The sequence below is a fragment of the Miscanthus floridulus genome, chromosome 6 (assembly GCF_019320115.1).
Source record: "Miscanthus floridulus cultivar M001 chromosome 6, ASM1932011v1, whole genome shotgun sequence".
NCBI classification, from domain to species: Eukaryota; Viridiplantae; Streptophyta; class Magnoliopsida; order Poales; family Poaceae; genus Miscanthus; species Miscanthus floridulus.
In genome coordinates, this window is record NC_089585.1 from 2,588,295 (window position 1) to 2,609,554 (window position 21,260).

The window sequence follows — 21,260 nt, forward strand, 5'->3', positions numbered from 1 at the left end:
GCATTACTGCATGCACCTTTGGTAGGTGGCGCCAGCGTTCTTCAAGCCAAAAGGCATGGTTATGTAGTAGTATAAACCATATGTGGTGATGAATAAGGTTGCGAGCTGATCGAACTCTTTCATCATGATCTAGTGATAGCCTGAGTAGGCATCCAGAAAAGAGAGGATCTTGTAACCCGTGGTGGAGTCGACTATCTGGTCTATACGCGGCAAAGGAAAGTGATCCTTTGGACATGCTTTGTTGAGGCCAGTATAATCAACACACATTCTCTACTTCTCGGTCTTCTTTTTAATAAGAACGGGATTGGCAAGCCAGTTGGAGTGGAATACCTCTCTGATGAATCCGGCTGCTAGGAGTTTGGTGATCACTTCGCCTATGGCCCTGCGCCTCTCATTGTCGAAGCGACACAGGCACTGCTTAGCGGGCTTCGAGCCTAGGATGAGGCACAGGGCGCGCTCGGCAACCTCCCGTGGTATGCCCGGCATGTCAGAGGGCTACCATGTGAAGACATCATGATTGGCGCATAGGAAGTCAACAAGCTCGCATTCCTATTTGGCCAGGAGCTGGGTCTCGATCTGCACCATCTTGGCTGGGTCTATGGGGTCGATCCCCACTGCCTTGGTTTCCTTGAGCAGACAGAAGGCCATTGAGGAGGTTGGTTTGTTGCAGTCTGGGACTACCAGGATCGACGATTCCTCGAGCCACGGGAGCTCGGTCGAGTTGATGACCATAGTGGTGAGCTCGTAGTGCTTGCGGTCGCACGTGAAGGCATGTGAAAAGGCACTGCTCATGGTGATGACGCTGTTCGGTCCCAACATCTTCAGCTTGAGGTAGGTGTAGTTGAGGATTGCCATGAATTTGGCGTAGCATGGCCGCCCCAAGATGCATGGTAGGACCCTAGAAAGTCCACCACTTTGAAGGTGAGGACCTCCAAGTAGAAGTTGGCTTGGTTTCTGAACGTGACTGGCAGGTCGCTCTGCCTAAGCAGGTATGCCTGTGCTCCTAGGATCACCCCATGGAAGGGAGAGCCCACCAAGCGGAGCTCCGACCGAGGGATGTGCATGGCATCGAGGGTCTTGATGTAGAGGATGTTAAGGCCGCTGCCTCTGCCCATTAGCACCTTGGTGAGGCGCTTCTTGCGGACGATGGGATCGATGATGAGCGGGTAACATCTTGGTCTCACGACGTGGGATGCACGGTCCCTCTGATCGAAGGTGATCGGAGATTCTAACCAGCTGAGGAAGGAGGGGACGGCCGTCTCAGCGGCGCATGCCTCCCTATAGCGCACCTTGTGCTGGTGCTTGGACTAGATGGCATTGGATCCACCGAAGATCATGATGCATTCCTCAAGGTCAGGGAAGCTGTCTCTGTCCTTGCTTGTCGCGCCTCTTTTCTTGGCTGCCACCTCTCTGCCGTCTCCATCTTTTAGCCCGCCAAACTATCATAGGAAACATTTGAGGAGCTCATAGTCCTTATAGAGGTGTTTGACGGGGTAGGCGTGGTTGGTGCATGGATTGTCCATGAGCTTGTTGAAGTGGTCAGGCAGTCCCTTTTGGGGCTGCTTGCCCATGCGATCAGCCGCGGCGACCAACACGGTGTTGTCCGATCGGTGCCAATCCTTTTTGTTCTTCTTGCCCCTTTGTGTGGAGGGGCCCTCGTCTTGGTCCATGCGCTTGGCCTTGCCTTTGTCCCAGCCCCCATTGAAGACCGCTCCGACCACCTCCTCATCGGAGGCGTGGTTAGTGGTGACATTGAGCAGGTCACGGGTGGTATGGGGCTTCAGCCATCCAAGCTTATGGATCAAGGCCTCACATGTCCCAGAGAGAAATGCGCTGATGACATCTGCATCGACGACATCAGGGAGGAAGTTGCATCATTGGGAGAACTTGCAGATGTAATCCCATAGGGATTCGCTGGGCTCCTGCTGGCAACTCTTGAGGTCCTAGGAGTTTCCAGGGTGGACGTACGTCCCCTAGAAATTTCTGAACAAGACCCTGTTGAGGTCTACCTAGTCACGGATGCTGTCATGCGAAAGGAATTCAAGCCATGCCCGAACATGTTCCCCTATGCAGATGGGGAGATACTGAATGATGAAATAGTCATCATCCACCCCTCTGGCTCAGCTAGTGAGCCAAAAGTCTTTGAGCCAAATACCAGGGTTTGTCTCCCTAGTGTACTTGGTGATGTTGGTGGGCGGTCGAAAGCGCTGTGGGAACGACGCTCTTCGGATACGCCGGTTAAAGGCCGTGGTCCTAGGCCCTCAGGGCTGGGACTCCGGTCATTTGGTCAGCGACCGTGCCTAGGGCGCGTTTCACCGCTCCCCTCAATGGTATGGCCGGGATCCGTGTCGCCTGCTCTCACCGCCATTCGGTGGACATCATCATCATTCCAGGCCTAATGCCGGTTGCTGACGACGCTATGAGTGTCCTGGTGCAGACTGGACCATTCGTGTACCAGCGGTCGGTGCAGAGCAGGCGCCAGGTCGGACCGTGGTGCCGCTGCTGCCTCCTAAGCCGCACCTAGCGGCTGTAGTGGCGAGCGGATGGAGCGATCCATCTGGCGCGTCCCCGCACCCTCGGTGGGGAGAGAGGGCGCGTGCCAGAGTTGCGACGTGGAGCTTTTCGCCTGTTGAAAGGCGGTGGCTTCTACCAGAACCCAGAGGTTCTGGTAGACCGCCCGCCCCTGGGGGTCGACAGGCTCAGGTACTGTGACAGAACCACCCAGTTTATACAAGATCAAGTACGGCTATCCCCGTTTAGCACGTTGACACGCACATACTTTCACTTATATAAACCCGGTAGTCCGCCGAGTGTCACAAAGGACCTCGGTAAATCAGCATCACAACCAAGATCGTATGATTAAGCAAATACACATCACATACGCAGGGTTGCAGCGGAAATAATATTACAAATGGGTTCACAAATAATAGTACAAGTTTGGGTTTCAAAACCGCTTAGTGAAAACAACATAGCTTTCAAATGATTACATTAATATAAGTTCCAAATACATTGCTAGCATAAGTGACATCCTTAGACAAAAGCATATAGATGAGAACTAAATATAGAGTCACCGAGCCCACCAGCGGTTAGCCACCATCTTCAGTAGGCCGAGAACTTCACCTACAATATGGTGGGATAAACCATGAGTACTCGAATGTACTTAGCTAGACTTACCCGTCATAAAACAAAAATAAATGACACCAAGGAGTATACAAGGCTTTATCAGTGGATCTTGCTAGACAACCTTTTTGCATAAAAGCTTGTGTAATCATTATCATTATTCACCTATACTATCAGTGACTTTTAGCCATTACCTACCATCTATATTAGCACATGTACTAATTAATCACTTGATTAAGTTGCAAATAATAATAACCATATCAGGTATTTCATGGCTCATTATCATTATCATCATCATCATTTAATCATATCTTTAATTTTAGTGAATCTATGTTGCCACTGCTCAGCCAAGTTCTCACTATCCGGGAGAGACGACGATTTAAATCGATTCCTATCTAGCTGGAGGAGTATTCCTAACACAAACCCTGCTTCCCCATCTAGGTTGCAATCAAATCACCTTTGGTACAACTCAGGAGTAAAAAAAGAAAAGTCGTGGGTCCGGACAGCGCCGCATTCTCAAGGGTGACACTCTGCTAGGAAGTGCAGGACTTTTAAACACCTGACCCCTTGGACTCACGCCAATGTCCCCAAGCACATCCTTACTGCCTCCAGAATGCGCATGACCCCCCGGTTCCCGGCCTGAGTCGAACTACTAGGCTTCGTGATCGAAATGACTTATCCGACCAGCTAAGTGTTAGGCTACGTTCAACATGACATGAGGACGTACAGCGAATTGGTCCTTAAACAATACAGACGGGGATAGATTCACACCCAAGACCTCCATACCTTGTTGCTGCACTACCATCATCCCGTCCGGTCTCTTTTCATTATTAACGCATGGTTCTTTTCTACGATAGCAAATATAACCAACCGTGACCAGAGCTCATCCTACATCTCGCAGGTGACAGGAAATCACCTGACTTCTACTGGTCTAAGCATAGCTAAACATCATTTGATCTTACACTTAATTAGGATTCATAGGATTTTATCTGGACAAGGTAAGGATATAATGCTACAATTGGTTCCAACCAATTCCTATACTTAATGCATCATCAACAATAAAAGATACTCAAGATATTTATAAAAACATAGGAGACTTAGAATGCTCTAGGGCTTGCCTAGAATCCAACACTATGTTAGTGTTTGTTAGACGACACTCGCTTGGTGAGCATCTCCTGTTCAGGCATGTACTCTAGGGGTCCTTCTATCTTTGGGTTCGGTTCCAACATCCTGTCTTTCTCGTGGTTCATCTAGCATACCTAAATGAGATGCAAGATGCAAGTACATGAATATGAAGAATGGTAATATGAGATGCATCACATAATAGCATTCAAGGCAAACATAAGACCATGCAAGACATAGGCACCTAGAGTTATTTAACTAAACATCACACAACCTATTATAAAGGGATAGTAAACATATTAGGCATAGCACACAAGTGAACTTAAGTTCAGACATTGCACACATGCATTAATAAAGAACTAACCAACATGTTTAGCCAAAACAAGAGCAAGCTAAGGCAATCACCTAGCACATGTATAGAAATCTAGACAGCAGCACAACAGTCACTTGTTTTATCCATAACTAGAGATATAAGCATCCAACAAGGGCGACCCTAGACTTTCTGGAAAGCTAATGAAATTACCTACAACATTGTTATTATCACCAAAATCTCATTCGAAAGCTAACTAGGTCAACCATACCAATGTTTTAGACCTGCCTAGAACTAGGACAGAAAAGTAGTAGTACTTTCAGAAATGTAAGACTAGAGTTACGGACATCAAACAAGTATGAACCTTAACTTTATAGAAATCTTATTCAATTATCTAAAACATGTTTATTATCACGACAAGGTGATTCTACCATTAACAAGGTCAATCAAGCACAATTGAGCACCTCTGTCCAGACTTAGACAGATTCTGCCATGGAACTTCACAAACTTATAACTAGAGTTGTACTAATCCAAAAGACATGAAACAAGACAATATGGAAATATTATGAAATTTTCTACAATTCATATTTAATCAGCCTAGCATGATTCCCAAGTTAAAAGGGTCAAACAGTCACATTTATCAAATCTGGTCCAGAAATTCCAGAGAACTACAATTTCTGAAGACCAACTTAGAACAGTCATAACTCACAAACTATTTAGCCAAATGCCATGAAAATTTAACACAAGCTAGTTAATTGAGTTATATACAACTTCCTTATTATCATATTAAGATGATTCTATAGATAACAAGGTCAATTAATCCAATGAATGAATCTCTATTTAAAACATAGACAGAAACTGATATGCCACTTCAAACAGCTATAACTAGAGTTCTACATATCCAATAAATGTGGTTCTAGACTTATTAGAAATCTTAGCAAATTCTAAACAACTTTATTTTAAACACCTAGAGCTAATTCTACTATTAAGAAGGCCCACAATACCAACAAGTCAACCATGTCTAGGTTTGGGCAGAAACAGCCATAGAGATTTAAGCAACCATAACTCAAGATCTACTTAACCAAAAATTATGCTATTTAGCTTTTTGAAAATCTTAAGAAAAGTACTACAACTCATGTATTGTCATAAAGTCATGATTCATAACTTAACTGAGCCAATTAATTCAAACATGCAGGCCTATTTAGAATAGGAGCAAAGCAACACAGGGAATTTGTTATTTTTATAGCTCTTAAACTATGAATCATAAACTCCTAAAATTTTTACCAGACAACAATCATCACTTGGTTAGCACTCCATAAAAATTTCATATTTATTTGAGCACAAAAACTACAGTTATGAAAACAACAAGACACAACTAATATTAAAAACCTAACTGCATAAATCTATTTTTACAGCACAATATTTAAACTAAAACATGCCATATTATATATCTACTACATAGAAAATTTCACAAGAATTCCAAAAAGTACTCATTTACTATTTTACGATTTTTCTACTAATTACTACGAATTTTCAAACTTGATTATTCAAATCTACATAAATCAAAGAAAAAGGGATGTAGATCTTACATCGGGGTCCCTGTAGAAAACACAAAATAAATGCTACAAACTAGTCCTTCTTAGCACTATTCAAACGAGTCTATGGTTTGCAGATCGACCCTCCCACTTTTTCAAATTCTTGCCCGCGGTCCTTCGCCTTCTTCCACAACAGAGAGCAGGGAGAGATGGCCGGCTCAGGATGGTGAAGCTCGTCGACGGCGAGTGGCGGTGCTGGGGGCGTGCGCGTTCCTAGGGGAGCCCATGAGGCTAGCCATGGGGCGTAGCTCGGCCACAATGACCTGGACAGCTTGGCCGTGGTGAGGCTTCAATGAGGCTCGAGGCTAGCTTAACTGGTGACCGGCCGAGGTACGTCGGTGGAGCGAGGTCGACGAGCGAGGCCGACCGAGGTGGCCGGGGCATCGGCAAGCAGCAGTGCTCGGACCGACGGCCATGGAGAGGGAGTAGGGGAATGTGGCGGCCATAGAGTACAGCTCGGTGGCCATGGCTTTCTGCTACCGCCGTGCCTGGCTGAAGGAGGAGAACAGCAAGGGAGAAAGAGAGAATGCAGAGGAAGGGAGAGACAGCAGCGTCCATTTCATGTCTTTAGCACACGCGCACGCCCGAGGTGAGTGGGGGCTCGGCTTGAGCATGATGGCCATGTGGCGGCAAGCATCTGTACAGGTGGCCATGTTCAAATGCTTGAGGCTAGCTCAAAAATACCTGAAAAACCGACTGAACCTCTATTCTCTCGCCTCTCTATCTCCTAAACCATTTAGTTCCGGCACAAAATGTAGTAACAAAAGTTGTAGATCTACGCGAGATCTTCAACTTTGTTTAAAAGATTAAAGTCTAATTCGGCCTGGTTAGAGATATACAAGGTTCTAAAGTGGGGTTCACAAAACTTGAAAACTGAATATTTCAGTTCCAACACTTAGCCGATTTTTGGAGCTTCAAAACAGCGCTGAGTTGATTGTTGAAATCCCTAATCGAGACACTTAGAAGTCGAATAAAGCCTTGATCCAAAAATAAAGTTTGTTCTACATAACATGGACTACAACTTTTATTTAAGTTCCACTGCCATACAAACACTCTAAGCCATAGTTGAAACTAAGTCAAAGCAGCATCACGATAAAGCTTAAATTACCCTTTTTGATCTATTGGAACATTTTCTGGCAACTTGCTCAACATGAATCCTTCATAACTTTTGTTCATGAGTGTAAGTAGAGTTGTTTGAGCAAGGTTGTAATGTTTGTTTGTCATCACATGTTCTCATTCACCTAATAAAGCAATTCAGGCGAGAACATAACTTGTCATTTCATGTGACTTCTTGATTCCAAACTTCATGAAACTTTTCCAATCATCCATGTGGGTGGAAATTGATGTGAGGCACATGAAAGAAGCACCTTCAACATTACTTAGGTGTATATCTAAAAAGGGCCAATAAGCAAGCAAAGGTGTGTTGCCCAAGTTTATGTTGGAGCTCACTCTTGTAGATTTGATCTTAACACCTTCATCACCACTGAACATATCATGTTTGAGTTCAAACCCATTGCTTAACTGGTGACAAACACCTGGGGTGTTACAGGAACACCACGTAGAAGCATTGCTGCAGCAGCGATGTTCTGGTTAGCCCAAGTGAATTGTGGGGGATAGTTTCCCTCATTCATGACGTCATGTTGGACCTAACGGGCACGACCCCGAGCGCCGCCCGCCGGGTTATGTGCATGGGGTGCAACGTGCTGCACCGAGCATGCCAGCGCAGGCGGCGGCTGGTTCTGCCGCCATTATCATAGTTCCTCGGCATGCCCTTGTGCAAACGCGAGGGCCCCCACACGCGAAGGAACTTTGATGATCTGCTGAAAAAGAGTGATCGGACGCTGCACTGGACTTTGGAGTCCAGCATCTGGTCAGTTCACAAGAGGTGGACAGAAGCTACGAAGGAGTGACCGGATGCTGAAATAGTTCTTTCCCTATGTCCGGTCAGATGGTGTTCCTACATCCGGTCAAGCGAAGAAGAAGATCTAAGGATCGATCGGACTCTGGCTGCGTCCGATCAGTGGTGATCCGACACATCTGGTCATGACTTGGGAGGTTTTGGACCTCTTTGTTGTCGACTGGACTTTGGGTGGCAGCGTTCGGTCGTTGCCACCAGAGCGTCCGGTCAATAGAAAACATTTAGATAGCGGACTCTATTTCGTTTCCTTTCTTAACCCATCACGGGGGCCACCATATAATCCCACATCCACACCACCCGTACCCATCTTGCACGCGCCGACATCGCCATGCAAAGCCCTAGCCATGCTTCTATAGCTATCGTGACCTCTCTGTGCTGCCTACCCACGCCGCGCCCACGTAGGCCCCGTGCCACCGCAAGCTCCAGCACCGTATTGCTCCGTCCTTCACTCACGCCGCCGTGCCCGCGTTTGCGCCGCCGCAGCCTCTTCCATCGGGAGCCCACGTGCCATGCCCTAGCCGTGCCCCACGGACCTACGCCATCATGTCGCACCACGCTGCACCTGCCTTGTGCAACCAGAGCCGCCTCGATCTTGCCATGCCCCAACAGTGCCGCCGACTAGCGCCGCATTGCTGTCGTCGGAACCCTAACCTTAATTACCAATTCTGGTGGTGCACGTGATCCGTTCCTCTTTTCTTCGATCACTGGTTCATCAGGTAGCAAGCCATCACCTCTAATCTCATATCTATTGCTTGCTTCTTAGGGTTTCATATCTCTAGATGTATATTGAAATTATTCATATATCTGATCTATTCTACCGTGCAGCGAGTCGGTGTGTTTGAGGTCACTTTGACAGTTGTCAGTTAACTCAGGGCCAAGCTCGCGAGTATGGATCGAGGCCAAGCCTCAAAAGTGATAGTTGGCAGTTGTTTCTTAGCAATGGTAGTTGCTCTTTTTAGGTCTAGCAATGGCACATGTCAAGAACACCAGAGGTGGTCCAGGTGATGAGGATCCGAGGTCTCCGCCTCGCTTGCCTGCTAAGTTGAAAGACAAGGGGACAAAGAAGACTACATCAAAGAAGCAGAAGTTTGTAGATGCTGATACAATGAGAGCAGCAACAGTAGCAGCCACCACAGAGCTTGTAGAGAGAGGAGGTGCTTGGAGTGATATTGTCATTACAGATCAGCTTTCACCAGCATAGAGAGCAGCCATTGAACAGGTTGAGCATCGTCATGGTAGTCCAGTTGGGACTATCATGCTTGAGGGACGACGTGTTGTTTTGGAGGAGACTCAGCCTCAGGGGGAGCCACAGCAGCAGACATAGCCACCAGTGTAGTCAGAGGGTGCTGAGCAGACTCAGGAGGGAGTGCAGACAGAAGAGACAGAGCAGGCACCTAAGCCACAGTTACGCCGCTCTAGTCATACCCATACCCAGGTGACACCAAGGCCAGAGACACAGAGAAGGGGCTTTCATCCGCCTCCTAGACCACAGGGTCTGCCTCTAGTGACTCATCTGGATTTGAGGGCCGCCACAAACAAGCAGGTGCAGCAGCTCAGGTTTGTTTAGTTTAAGGACTGGTTCACACCGAGGAGGGATGAGCGTGCTTTAGAGGGTTTCTATACACCACTACAGGAGGATTTCTATAATGCTTATTTGAACAGTGGTGTGGCTTTTAGATCTTAGAGAGTATGCTCTATTAAGGCCATTGCAGTAGCAGCTGGTGAGCAGATTTGCCCATATCTCTCTTACTTGCCAGGGCTGACAGACTTACTTGGACAGATAGGCAGATATATTCCATCTTGGGTCCATGAGTTCTATGCTACACTATGGATTGACCCAGCTCACAGGTTCATACACTTTGCATTCAGAGGTCGTGACTACAGGCTGATGAGCTTTAGGGTCAGAGAGATCCTCGAGTTATAGGAGTCACCCATCCACTTTCATGAGGTTTGCTATGGATACACAGAGCCTCCTAGATGCCCTCACGGTGGTCTCATGCCTCCCACATATCTCATCTGACCTTGCTTCATAAAGCCATTCGGTGAGGGGTCGAGCAGGACACCTAGGGATCTTACTCCTATAGCTAGACTGCTTGATGCTATCATGAGGATGACCCTACTACCAAGGATGGGATATCACGAGGGATTGACTCGTATTCAGTTGTGGCTACTGAACTCCCTGATCCAATAGATAGTATTTGATATATGGGATCTCATTCTTTCTGAGATGGAGGATACACTTGCAGAGGGATTCCAAGGTCATAGGCAGTTATCGTATGCTCACTAGATCAGATTTCTGATTCACAGGGCAGTCATAGTGAGGCCTCCTAAGATGTTGGCAGAGTATTCTGGTGCTACTATAGAGTTTCTAGCATATAACATGACTCAAATGCTCTGCCATAGTGTAGTGAGGACACCTAGCCAGCCACACTATCGCCTAGAGGTGCCAGAGACTACAGCCCAGCAGGATGAGATCATCAGGGGTGTCGAAGCTATAGAGGAGGAGCAGCTAGATGCTCAATAGGAGGGTATGGTTGAGAGTGACCCCAGCGACAGTTTAGATGATGACTACTAGGATATCCCTTAGATGCCTCCATGGCGACATGATGATGAGGCCAGTGGCTCCAGCTCAGCTCCACAGGCACCACAGATAGACCTCGCTCTTCTTGAGATTCTTAAGCGGATGAGGCAAGATCAGGCTTGTCCGACCTAGGAGACCGTAGCTGCTCTAGCACAGGTTTAGGCTAGACAAGATGAGTTCCAGCGATAGTAGCAGGCTATCTAGCAGTAGCAGCAGGCCATGCAGCAGCAGCAACTTCTCATGTAGCAGTAGTTACTTGGATTCATGTAGCATGTCGTCTCTGCTATTGGGGCTCCACCGCCATAGCTTACACCTCAGCTCAGCCAGCCTGCCACCACTACAGTGACTTGAGGTTTTTAGCCCAGTGGGCTTCAGAGTTAGGAACAGCTAGCTACCTTGTTCGCCTCACCTACAGAGTAGATGTCCTAGTGGTTTGCTTCGCTAGTGCCATCCCAGGGTCTTTCCTTCACACTTCTACATAAGGGCTTCACACTGGCTCAGAGTTCATCGCTGCTTGTGACAGACACCCCAGTTTCCAGGAGCCTTGGTGCTACATTCAGTGAGTTGATAGGGCAGCCTACACCGCCAGAGTTACATGTCCCTAGTCGTTCCACAGTTGTTCCTATTACTAGGACTACAGAGACGCTTCCATCATTAGTTACATCATCAGAGCCACCTGCTACAGTCATACCTATAGAGTCACAGGTCGCACCAGTTCCAGATCTGACCCAGACCGCTTCAGCATCACTTCTAGTGATAGAGGGTCAGACTGCTCAGAGCTCAAGATCATATGATGATGCTACCTAGTTTCAGATTAGTCACCGTGACTCAGCGCCTGACTCGTCTGCTCCAGCCCCGCCGACTAACCCTTAGGTTTTGGTGTTTGATGCCAAAGGGGGAGGGGTTTTGAGTATGATAGACTTAGAGGGAGCGATATATCTAGGGGGAGCTTATTTATTATATTTGGTTTTTTATGTGTGATACATTATTATGCATTCATGTTTACTTTCATGCATTGAACTACATACGTGTGATCGTGATATTTATGTGATCGTGGTATTTATGTGATAGTGAGATTTATGTGATATGTGACATGTGTGCTCTCTACTTTGATCTTTATATATGTCATGTCATTTGGTTATGCTCATTTGCTTTGCTTTCGTGTTTTACTTCGATGCAAATGGGCTTTATTTCTTATACTCATGCTTATTTCATATCTATTGAGTATATCATATTGGCTTGGGTCATATAAGCTTGCCTAACTCTTTTGTTCTTATTCTCAAAAGCTTATATGAACTAAGCATGTTGAAAACCTCATCTCTTTTACATACTCGAGGTTGTATTGCCATCAATCACCAAAAAAGGAGAGATTAAAAGCATCTAGGCCTCTAGTTGGGTTTCAGTGATTAATGACAATACGAGATTACTATGACTAATGTATATTTTGCAGATGTAATTAAGTCAGGTCATGGTAATGGCAATTGATTGGACAATCATGGTTGTCATGCCCCTACGATAGAAATCGTTTTGGTTTTCAAAGGATGAACGACAAGGTTAAGGATAGACTAGTTCTAAGTGTCGTTTGGTATTGAAGAGACACTTAGAGTAGTTTAGGACTTTGTTTTTCCTTTGGCCATACTATTAAGGGCGGTATGGATTAGTAGCTTGACCTAGGTGAGTCTAGTGGGTTAGGTGTGGTGCACACTTGTCAAATCTAGCACTAGGTAGCTCCGAAGCAGCCTTTAGATCAATTAGAGAAAACTTCATTCACATATGATTTCGAGTTGGAAGTGAATGGAGGGTCAAATGTTGACCGGACGCTAGTTCGGTGTGACCGGACGCTGGTAGTAGAGTCTGGTCAGTTCATTTGATCAAGTGAAGTCGTCTGGATGCGACCGGACGCTGAGTGAAATGTGACCGGATGCTGGGTGCCAGAGTTCGGTCAACTCTAGTAAGGTTCTAGAGAGGGAGAATCCTGATCGGACGTGTCCGGTCAGTGCTGACCGGACGCTGGTCAGGTTCCTATTACTGACCAGACGCTTAACAGCGAAGTGACCGGACTCTAGGCTCCAGCGTCCGGTCAACATCAGTAAGGTTCCAGAGAGCAGTTTTTGTGAACAGACATGTCTGGTCAGTGCTGATCGAACGTAGGTCAGAGTCCGGTCACAACTTAACGGCTCTGTAGCGGGGAGAACTGACCGGAGCACCCGGTCACCTTGATCGGAGCGTCCGGTCACCCCGCAGAATGCTGACTCAGACACATAATGGTTTGTTTTGAATGAGGGGGTATAAATACTTCCTCTATTCATTCAAGGGAGTACTCTTGTCTATTTCAATAGCTAAGAAACACCCTTGAGAGTGCCAAGGAGAGCAAGAGCCTAGTGAGGTGATTGAGATTTGAGAATCTAAGATTAAGGCATCATTAGTGAAAAGAGAGTAGCAAGTGTGTATCCACCCTTCTCATTAGGCTTGTTGTGGTCAGGTGAGAGTTCTTGCTTGTTACTCTTGGTGATCGCCATCACCTAGATAGCTTGGTGGTGATTGAGAGTTTGGTGATCACCCGACGGAGCTTGTGGATGACCCAACTCAAGTTGTGAGCGGTTGTGGGTGATTCACCGTGATGGAGTATCAAAGAGTCAACCCATAGAGAGCACTTGATCCTTGCGCGGATCAAGGGGGAGCTACACCCTTGCGTGGGTGCTCCAATGAGGACTAGTGGGGAGTGGCGACTCTCTGATACCTCAGCAAAACATCGCCGCGTTCCTTCTCCTCTCTTTACTTTAAGCATTTACTTTTGAGCAATTCAATTCTTGTCTTTCATTCTTAGAATTGTCATGCTAGAGTAGGATTGGAACTTAGGGTGCTAAACTTTTGTGTGATAGATCATTAGAATCTTAATCTAGGCACAAGGGATGAAGTGGGCTAAGTGTAGAGTTTAATTATTGCAAAGAATTTTAGAATTAGCCCAATTCACCCCCTCCCTCTTGGGTATCTTGATCGTTTCAATGCCTAATGTGACATCATAACGGTGAGACTATGTCACAATTTTCAAAATCCATGAATACCTTTAGGAATTTCAGTCCATTTGGACGAGAAAGGGCATCTTGCAACACGAGAGAATCATGAGCGGATCCCTCCCACCCTGCTAGGACATAAGTAAAGTGTAGGTCGAAGTCGACAACTGCTAGGACATTTTGTGTGGGGTATGAATTGCGGCCCCTAAACCTATCCACAGATTTAGCAGTCACACATGCCTTGATGTGAGTGACATCTAGTGCCCCTATACAACCCTATGTACAGAGACAAACATGTGTCAAAGCACTTATATCTAAAATTGCATATAAAAGATATATCGCTTACACTATTGAGAGTTGCCTCAAAATATGGATAGAACTTGTTAAGACTCTCAGTGATCTTTGGGTGCGTGGATATAGATCTCACATAAATTAGCTTAGGAGCTCACTTGACAATGGCACGCACGACGGTATTAAAGTACGTACTCACTGTCCATCCCGATCTCCACATTGCTATTGCTACAGAGGAATGTGTGTGGTACTGCCCAACAATCTTCAAAAACATTGCCAGCTGCTCCTCTACTGAAACATGAAGTGTGTCAACTAATAGTCCCCTCTCCCTAAGCCAAGCACAAAGCTTGTAGAATACAGGCCGGGACATCCTGAGCTCACGCATACATATTCTGTCCGAAGTATCAATCAACCTAATTAGCTCACTACTACTCCATATATCCCTTTGCACCAGTGGAGCATACTTTATGCGTTTGGCTGTACTCTTGTAATTTTTGTTCCTCCACCACAAGGCCAGCAGTAGAACAAAAAAATCTAGGGCCTTTTGCCTTGACATACAGCAACAGAGGAATTTTTGCTGAACATTGCCAATCAAGGTGTAGGCGTGTAGGCAATGTGCACGAACAAAAAATAAAAAATAAATTGCAAAGCATGTATCAGCAGGAAGTTAATTAAAATAACTTTTGATATGCACAAGCATAAATGACAAAGGAAGTAGTACTTGGCATGTATAGTAGCCAATAAATTATATTATTTTAGTGAACGGGCCGGTTTAACTGAAACTAAGATATGCAACTAAACTAAAGTGATTTGAACTCACGTACACGATGTGGAGCATCAAACAATTGTCAGTTATATCTAGATTTTTTTAATGGGCAAGGTGAATTGTTTAACCATCATATAAATAATGCTGAAATCTTAACAGAGGAATATGCAATGGGCTTATGCAGTTGGGACTCTGACTATATGAGGAACAACAACTACAATCGTAGTAACTTGCTGTAAGCCTGTAGCCATGCAGAGACTCAGATAGAGACAAAAGGAACTCGATTTGAAAGATTTTACCTCCAGAAATGGACCAACGGATCTAGCTGGGGCGATTGCCTCCTGGTACATTTTCCTCTGCACTTTGTTGCAGTAGATCTGTAAACGGATGATAGATTAGACACTCATACCTAGAAAATGGATGGAGGATTGGAGGAAAACACTGCTAGTAGGAATAGATGGATTAATCGGAGATGAAAGGCCACCAGATGAGGGAAGATGCTCCTTGTTCCCCAACGGATTAAGGGATCTGTTATGAAGGTAGGGATGTAAGGATATGTCCCTTTAATCTGCGATAGGAACACGTGATGGACTGGGGGATCCCATGGACTGGTGGAGGTTCAGGACTGGCATAGGCGACGGAGGAGATGAGTGGCAGCGGCCATGAAAAGTGACGACGGAGAAGGAGGGGATTAGAGGGAAGTGGTGGCTGCTGTGTCGGTGGGAGGGTGATACTGTAAAATAACGAGGGCAATAGGAGTGCCATGAAGGCAGCCAAAATATTGGCACTCAACGTCTCGTGTCCGCCGCCGATTCGGCTGGAAGGTTCGGCGCACCAATTCTTTGGTTTCAAACCAAACGAGCGCCAAAGGTTTGGGACTGCCGTGGATTTGGCCAGGCGGATTTTGGACAACATCCAAGCAGGCCCTAAAGTTTAGCCCATGTCACATCGGATGGTCGGGAGTTAATTAGAAGGATTAGACATGAGCTAATTATAAAATTAATTGTAGAAGTCATGGCTAATTCGTGAGACGAATCTATAAGCCTAATTAATCCATCTTTAGCATATGGTACTGTAGCACCATATTATCAAATCATGGACTAATTAGACTTAATAAATTCATCTTACACAGTAGTCTCAGTGCAATTAATTTTATAATTAATCTATATTTAATACCCCAAATTAGTGGGATGGTCTCCTGTCAGAGTCCCTCAACTACCTGTAAGTTCATATCTGCCCATAAATGATTGATAAATCCAATGTGACCACAAAAACTGACAAGAAACGACACCAAAACAAACAATCCATACTCCTCTTCCCACTGTTATTAGATAGATAGACACGTACTGTAGTTACAGAACACAAATGCATCCATCTCCGTACACAAAGCTATAGATATACCACTATGAAGAGACACAACCAAGAACCGAGACACAATACGGCGTCCATGGAACCACCGTGCTGCGAACCCCCACCTTGCCCTTGCCCCCTTGCGGCCGGCCATTCATCCGGTCTGCCGCCGGAGCCGGAGCATCCCGTCCATCCAGCCGATGATCTCGGCGCCGACCTCGTCGCGCTCGGGCTCGAAGAGCAGGTCGTGCAAGAAGCCGTCGTACAGCCGCAGGTCCTTGTGCCTGGACGCCGCCGCGCCGTAGAGCTCCCGCGACGCCAGCGGGTCCGTCACCCGGTCGGCGGTGCCGTGCAGCACCATGAACGGGACGGTCACCTTCTTCAGGCTGTGCAGCAGGTAGGAGGAGATGCGCAGGATCTCGTGCCCCGTCCGCACCCTGATCGGCCCCGTGTACACCAGCGGGTCCGAGTACTTGGCCAGCAGGGCGGCAGGGTCGCGGGAAACCGGGATGCCCCTCTTGTTGGCGCCTTTGAACTGGAACTTGGGCGCCACCAGAGAGAAGATCGGCGCCACAGCCTGCATTTGAATTGACGTGATCAGAGAAAGAAAGACCTCAGTTAGGTTCTTCGGCCCAAATCAATAAACTGGAGCGGTCGCTGTTTTGCAAAAGGCTTCATGGAAATGAAATGAGAATGAGCTTAAATCAACTTTTTTTTTCTTCTTCAATGATGCATAGCTCAATTGTTCCTTTTGGGGCAATGGCCAACTTGTTCAACAGAAGCCCATGTCATACAGACTTAATCATCACCAGTTCATGGTAAGCAGGAAACAAGAGTAGTTGCGTTACCCCAACAATAGGATGAGCAGGCTTCACACGCAGCGCGGGTGATGTCAGAATGATGCCTTCCAGTTTCTCTCTGATACGAGGGTACAGAGATGCCTGCCAAGTTGTAAGCCAGCGATGAGCACAATCAAGATAATAGCATCAGGCATGTAAAATGAGCTTATGCATGCAGCCAAACCATTTTTCAAGTTTGAACCAGGCTACTTTGTTAACGTTTTGCACCATTTCTCTGCCCCGTCAGGGTATCCGTTGTTCACAGGCCCAGAGAAGTAGGGTCAGTGTCTAAATCTGGCCTAAATAGGCTGATGAAAAAACTATCTAGCTTCACATTGCATACCTTCAGGACTACAGCCCCTCCAGTGGAGTGACCGAGGAGGAAACAGGGGACCCCTGGATTCTCCATCATAATTTTGTCAAGAAGCACCTCCTGTTTCCAGATGATAATGTTAATCAAGCATTACATGGGGAACAATAAGATGGACTAGTCGTCAGAAGTATAAACTAACAATGTCTTCGATAACGTAATCTAGTGAAGGAACATAGCCGTGCAGGCCATCACTTCCACCATGCCCTGTCGTCATGCATAAGAAACAAGAGTTAGCCTCTTGTGTATTGAAAAAAAAAAAAACTAAGCTCACATGGAAATACAGATTGCAAAATCTGGCCTAAAGTTACTAGCAAGTGTGAATAGTTTACAAGTATGAAGACTTTACCCAAAGACATTAAGTATACTGAACACAGTTAAAAGCTAATATTTGGCTGTAAATAGATTGATATAACATAACATTGCCCATGCCGAATAACTAACACACTGTTAGTTAGATTACATGATCCACGAGATAAAATACACTTTCGTGAATAAAATGAAAAACTAAAAGTTGATATAAATTGTTATTCGAAACCTTTTTTTAAGGGAAACATGAGGTGCATGTCACTTTTTGGTGAAATAATTAGGTAAGATCAACATTCCATTCTTCCTTTCTAAATGCAGCGCAATTCTTTCACCAAACTATATATACATATTTCAGAAAACATATGCATGTTCAGAAAACCAAAAACAGTGCTCTGTACCTATCCAATCCATTGCGTATACTCCAAAACCACATGCTGTCAGCTGCTCAGCAAAGTGCAAGTACCTTCCACTGGAAACGCAGGATCAAGTGCATAGAAATACATCAGCAAGTTGTTGGACATTCCTGAAAAAAAAATAATGATGGGGAGGAGAACATAACAGAATTTCCTAACCTGTGCTCATTCAACCCATGTATAATGACCAAAATGCCCCTGAAGTAGGAGGAAAATAATCAGTGAGTTTTTCACAGGGAAGCAATTGCATAACAGTGTCAGAGCAGAGATTGAATTAGAACACAAATGCATACTCAAGGCTCTGTTCGGCTGGCATTATATGGTACAGTATTTTTTTCTCCCAACAAATCAGTCATACAAATAAACTCAAGCGGCTTATAGACCAGCCAAACAAAGCCAAAGGTCCAAACTATACTCAGTACTATTTCCAATTTACAACAAAGAGGATAACGAGTTGTACAGGACCACACTTTGAGAAGGTGTAAACCAATGCCTAACTTACATTTAATCAGAAGCAGTAGGAGTGGTGGATTACCTAAACTGGTTTCCTACCTTTGTTTGGTGCTACACTGATATTAAATTAAGAACAGAGACAATGCAACTAGTCACGGAGGCATCACACAAGAACAAGTCCAGCAGGTGATGCGGATAAAGGATAGCATCACCCAGATTCTGTAGTACAACTTAGGGTATTAGGAACAGAGAAGAATGTAAAGTAATCTTCTGCTCTCCCTCTGTACGTGCGGCAGAGACGGGCGTCGAAAGGGCTCCCCCGCTGCTGCACTGTAGCCGCGGCAGGGGCAGACGTCAAAAGGCTCTTCTGTCGCACTGTAGCCACAGCAGGGGCAGACACTAAAGTTAGTCCCGCTGTCACATCTAGTCACTGTAGTAGCATGGCAGCCTGACATGTCTGTGTACTAGGATTAGATGGGTAGAGTTATATATATAGCTTCCCACTGCAACTCAGTGAAGATAGTTCAGTTTGCCACATTCAGAAGCAGAGCTTTCGGCCAGCGCTGGGCTTGTGTTGTGCGTGTGAGCTGTTCTCAATATCTTCTTTTCCTTATAGCCATAGTGAGTGAGTGTGCTGATAAGCTTACTGTTTATCTGTGCATGACAAGCGAGGTACCAACAAAGAATTCTACCCCTTATCTTAAAAGCCAAGTTGTTCTGAGCCGGTAGCACTTAAAAAAATATTTTTTTTTCTTCATGGCCAATTGAGAGATATGATGGGGAAAAAGTTGCAGTCTTGCAGACATGGCACTGCTTTATGGTAATCCATTGCACTTTAGTAGGCCATCTATCTAAATTCTAAAAGTATGTTTTCACTATTCTCAGAAAAATATTCTGCATTCAACATCGTCATCTTTTTCTCTCGATCGGACGTTGTGGCCCGTTTTTCATTAAGAGGACAACATCATCATCACAAGTTTAGCCCATATGCTTTGCTGGGAATTCAGAATCGGTGACACGGTGATAGGTATATAGTCAAACAGTTCGGTTTTTAAATGACAACTCATGTGCAGAAGGGTGACAGCCAATCCATTTGACCTCACAACCAGCAACTCAACGGCGACTAAAACTGAACCAATGATTGAAGACAAAGATCGCGTGGTGATGATATGTTCAATGCAATCCCAGGCGGTGCGATGAATGCAAGAGCACACTGACGCTGCGCAAAGCGGGTGTACTCGACGTGAATTGCACGGCACGTCTTTGCTCTGACTTTTGCGAGGCTAGGACGGAAGTAACTAACCGCAGCAGAACGCTACAGGGTTGGGTTGGCTAATGGCATCTGGTGTCGTGTAAAAAACACTCTTCTCGGGTGATCAAAACCCTAAACAGGTGTTCATCGCGCATTGCTGTTTGTGCATGAAACAGATCGAAAACAAAGGGTCGAGACCCGCAATAACCAGTCGCCATCAAAGGCCGGAAAACAAGGGGTATGTTGAACAAAAGTCGTTGCTTTATTTTTCAAAACAAATGATGAAAAGTTTCGAGTTTCTCGGGGATCCTCGTCCACAAACCAGAATTCCAAACAAGTTATCGACAAGAGGAACTTAAAAAAATCCAAGGAAAACACACGACTTAAAGTATTTTACGCAAATGTGGCCAGTTATGGTGAAATCAGAGCCACAGAGTAGAAGGAAGAAGAACAAAATACAATTCAGAAATGATGCCTACGGTGAAAACGACGAAATCTCCAGAAACAAACAAACGTTTTTTTTAAAAAAAATAGAGCATTGTTTCAAAATAAATAAGAGAGAGAGAGAGAGAGCAGCGGACACTTCGAACCACCGGAACCTCCAAGGAAGCCAAGCCACAATTAATCGCAAACGCCGCCGGCGTGGTAATCGCTCACCTCATCTCGTCGGCGGCCGGTGTCCAGAGGCGGCAGAAGAGCGCGTTCCTCCTGGCCCCGGTGACGAGGAACGTGGCCCACCTGGTGGCCCGGTCCTCCTCCATGGGCACCTCCTCCGCGAGCGCCCTGCGGCGGCGGACGTCCTCCTCCTCCGCGGCCTGCAGCCGGCGCCGGCGCCGCGCGTTCCAGGACCCGCCCCCCGTCCCGGCTTCCAACGCCGACGCATCGGCGCCGGACCCCGCCCGGCGCAGGCGGAGGCCGCGGGCGAGGAGCAGCAGCCAGAGGAAGAGCGAGTGCAGCGCCACGGCGACGCGGAGCAGCGCGCGCCGCGACAGCACGGAGCGGAACACCGGCACGATCCGGCCCGTCGCGCCCGAGGTCATCATCATCTCGTCCCCGCGGCCGCCACCGCCGCCGGCCCGGACCCCTTCCTCCCTCGGCTCTGCCTCCTTTTCCCCCCTTTTACTTTTTCTTCGCTGTGTTACGCGGTGGCGCGTATTTATAGGACGGGGAGGGAAGGCTGAAGAAGGAGACGGCGCGCGGCTGGGCTGGCTTCTTCCTGGAATTCGGCCCTGCTGCGGACCTGCCCCTGACCTGGTTGCCGTCTCCTCTGCTCTGGCCTCTCTCTGCCCATTCCATTCGATGGCCTCGCGGGAGGCAGTCGTTCCGAATTTTTTTTTTTTAGCCTTTTTTTCAATTTTTCACAAATATACCCCTAGAAAGCTCACAATTTCATCCTCATTGGCTTTGCATCCTCGCCGTGCGGTGCTCGTCAGGTGGTCACCTGATTTACGATAATATTTGTACTAATTTACAATAATAATAATACATATTTACGATACATGGGTTACTATAATTCAAGATGATACTTACCGTAATGCTATAGTAAATCACTTATGA

At 46.3% G+C, this 21,260-nt stretch overlaps 2 protein-coding genes across 4 annotated transcripts in view; both read right to left on the reverse strand.

Moving 5' to 3' along the window:
- LOC136457415 (uncharacterized) overlaps positions 1-15,480 on the reverse strand; it is a 30,154-nt gene extending 14,674 nt beyond the window's left edge. For 2 of the 3 annotated variants that reach the window (XM_066457441.1, XM_066457443.1), the window contains exons 1-3: positions 15,202-15,480; positions 15,017-15,094; positions 3,081-3,120 (exon numbers count right to left, since the gene is read on the reverse strand). The gene's annotated coding sequence lies outside the window, so the exon portion shown is untranslated. The remainder of the gene's footprint in view (positions 1-3,080; positions 3,121-15,016; positions 15,095-15,201) is intronic. The other variant, XM_066457442.1, reaches the window with a different exon arrangement.
- A 524-nt stretch (positions 15,481-16,004) lies between these two features.
- Positions 16,005-20,841, reverse strand: LOC136461520 (uncharacterized). Its single transcript, XM_066460784.1, has 7 exons — positions 20,361-20,841; positions 18,158-18,196; positions 17,984-18,054; positions 17,419-17,483; positions 17,250-17,339; positions 16,916-17,008; positions 16,005-16,644 (listed from the first exon to the last, which is right to left on the reverse strand). The coding sequence occupies exons 1-7, from the start codon at positions 20,747-20,749 to the stop codon at positions 16,222-16,224; spliced, it is 1,170 nt and encodes a 389-aa protein (XP_066316881.1). The 5' UTR covers positions 20,750-20,841; the 3' UTR covers positions 16,005-16,221.
- Between the last annotated feature and the right edge of the window lie 419 nt (positions 20,842-21,260).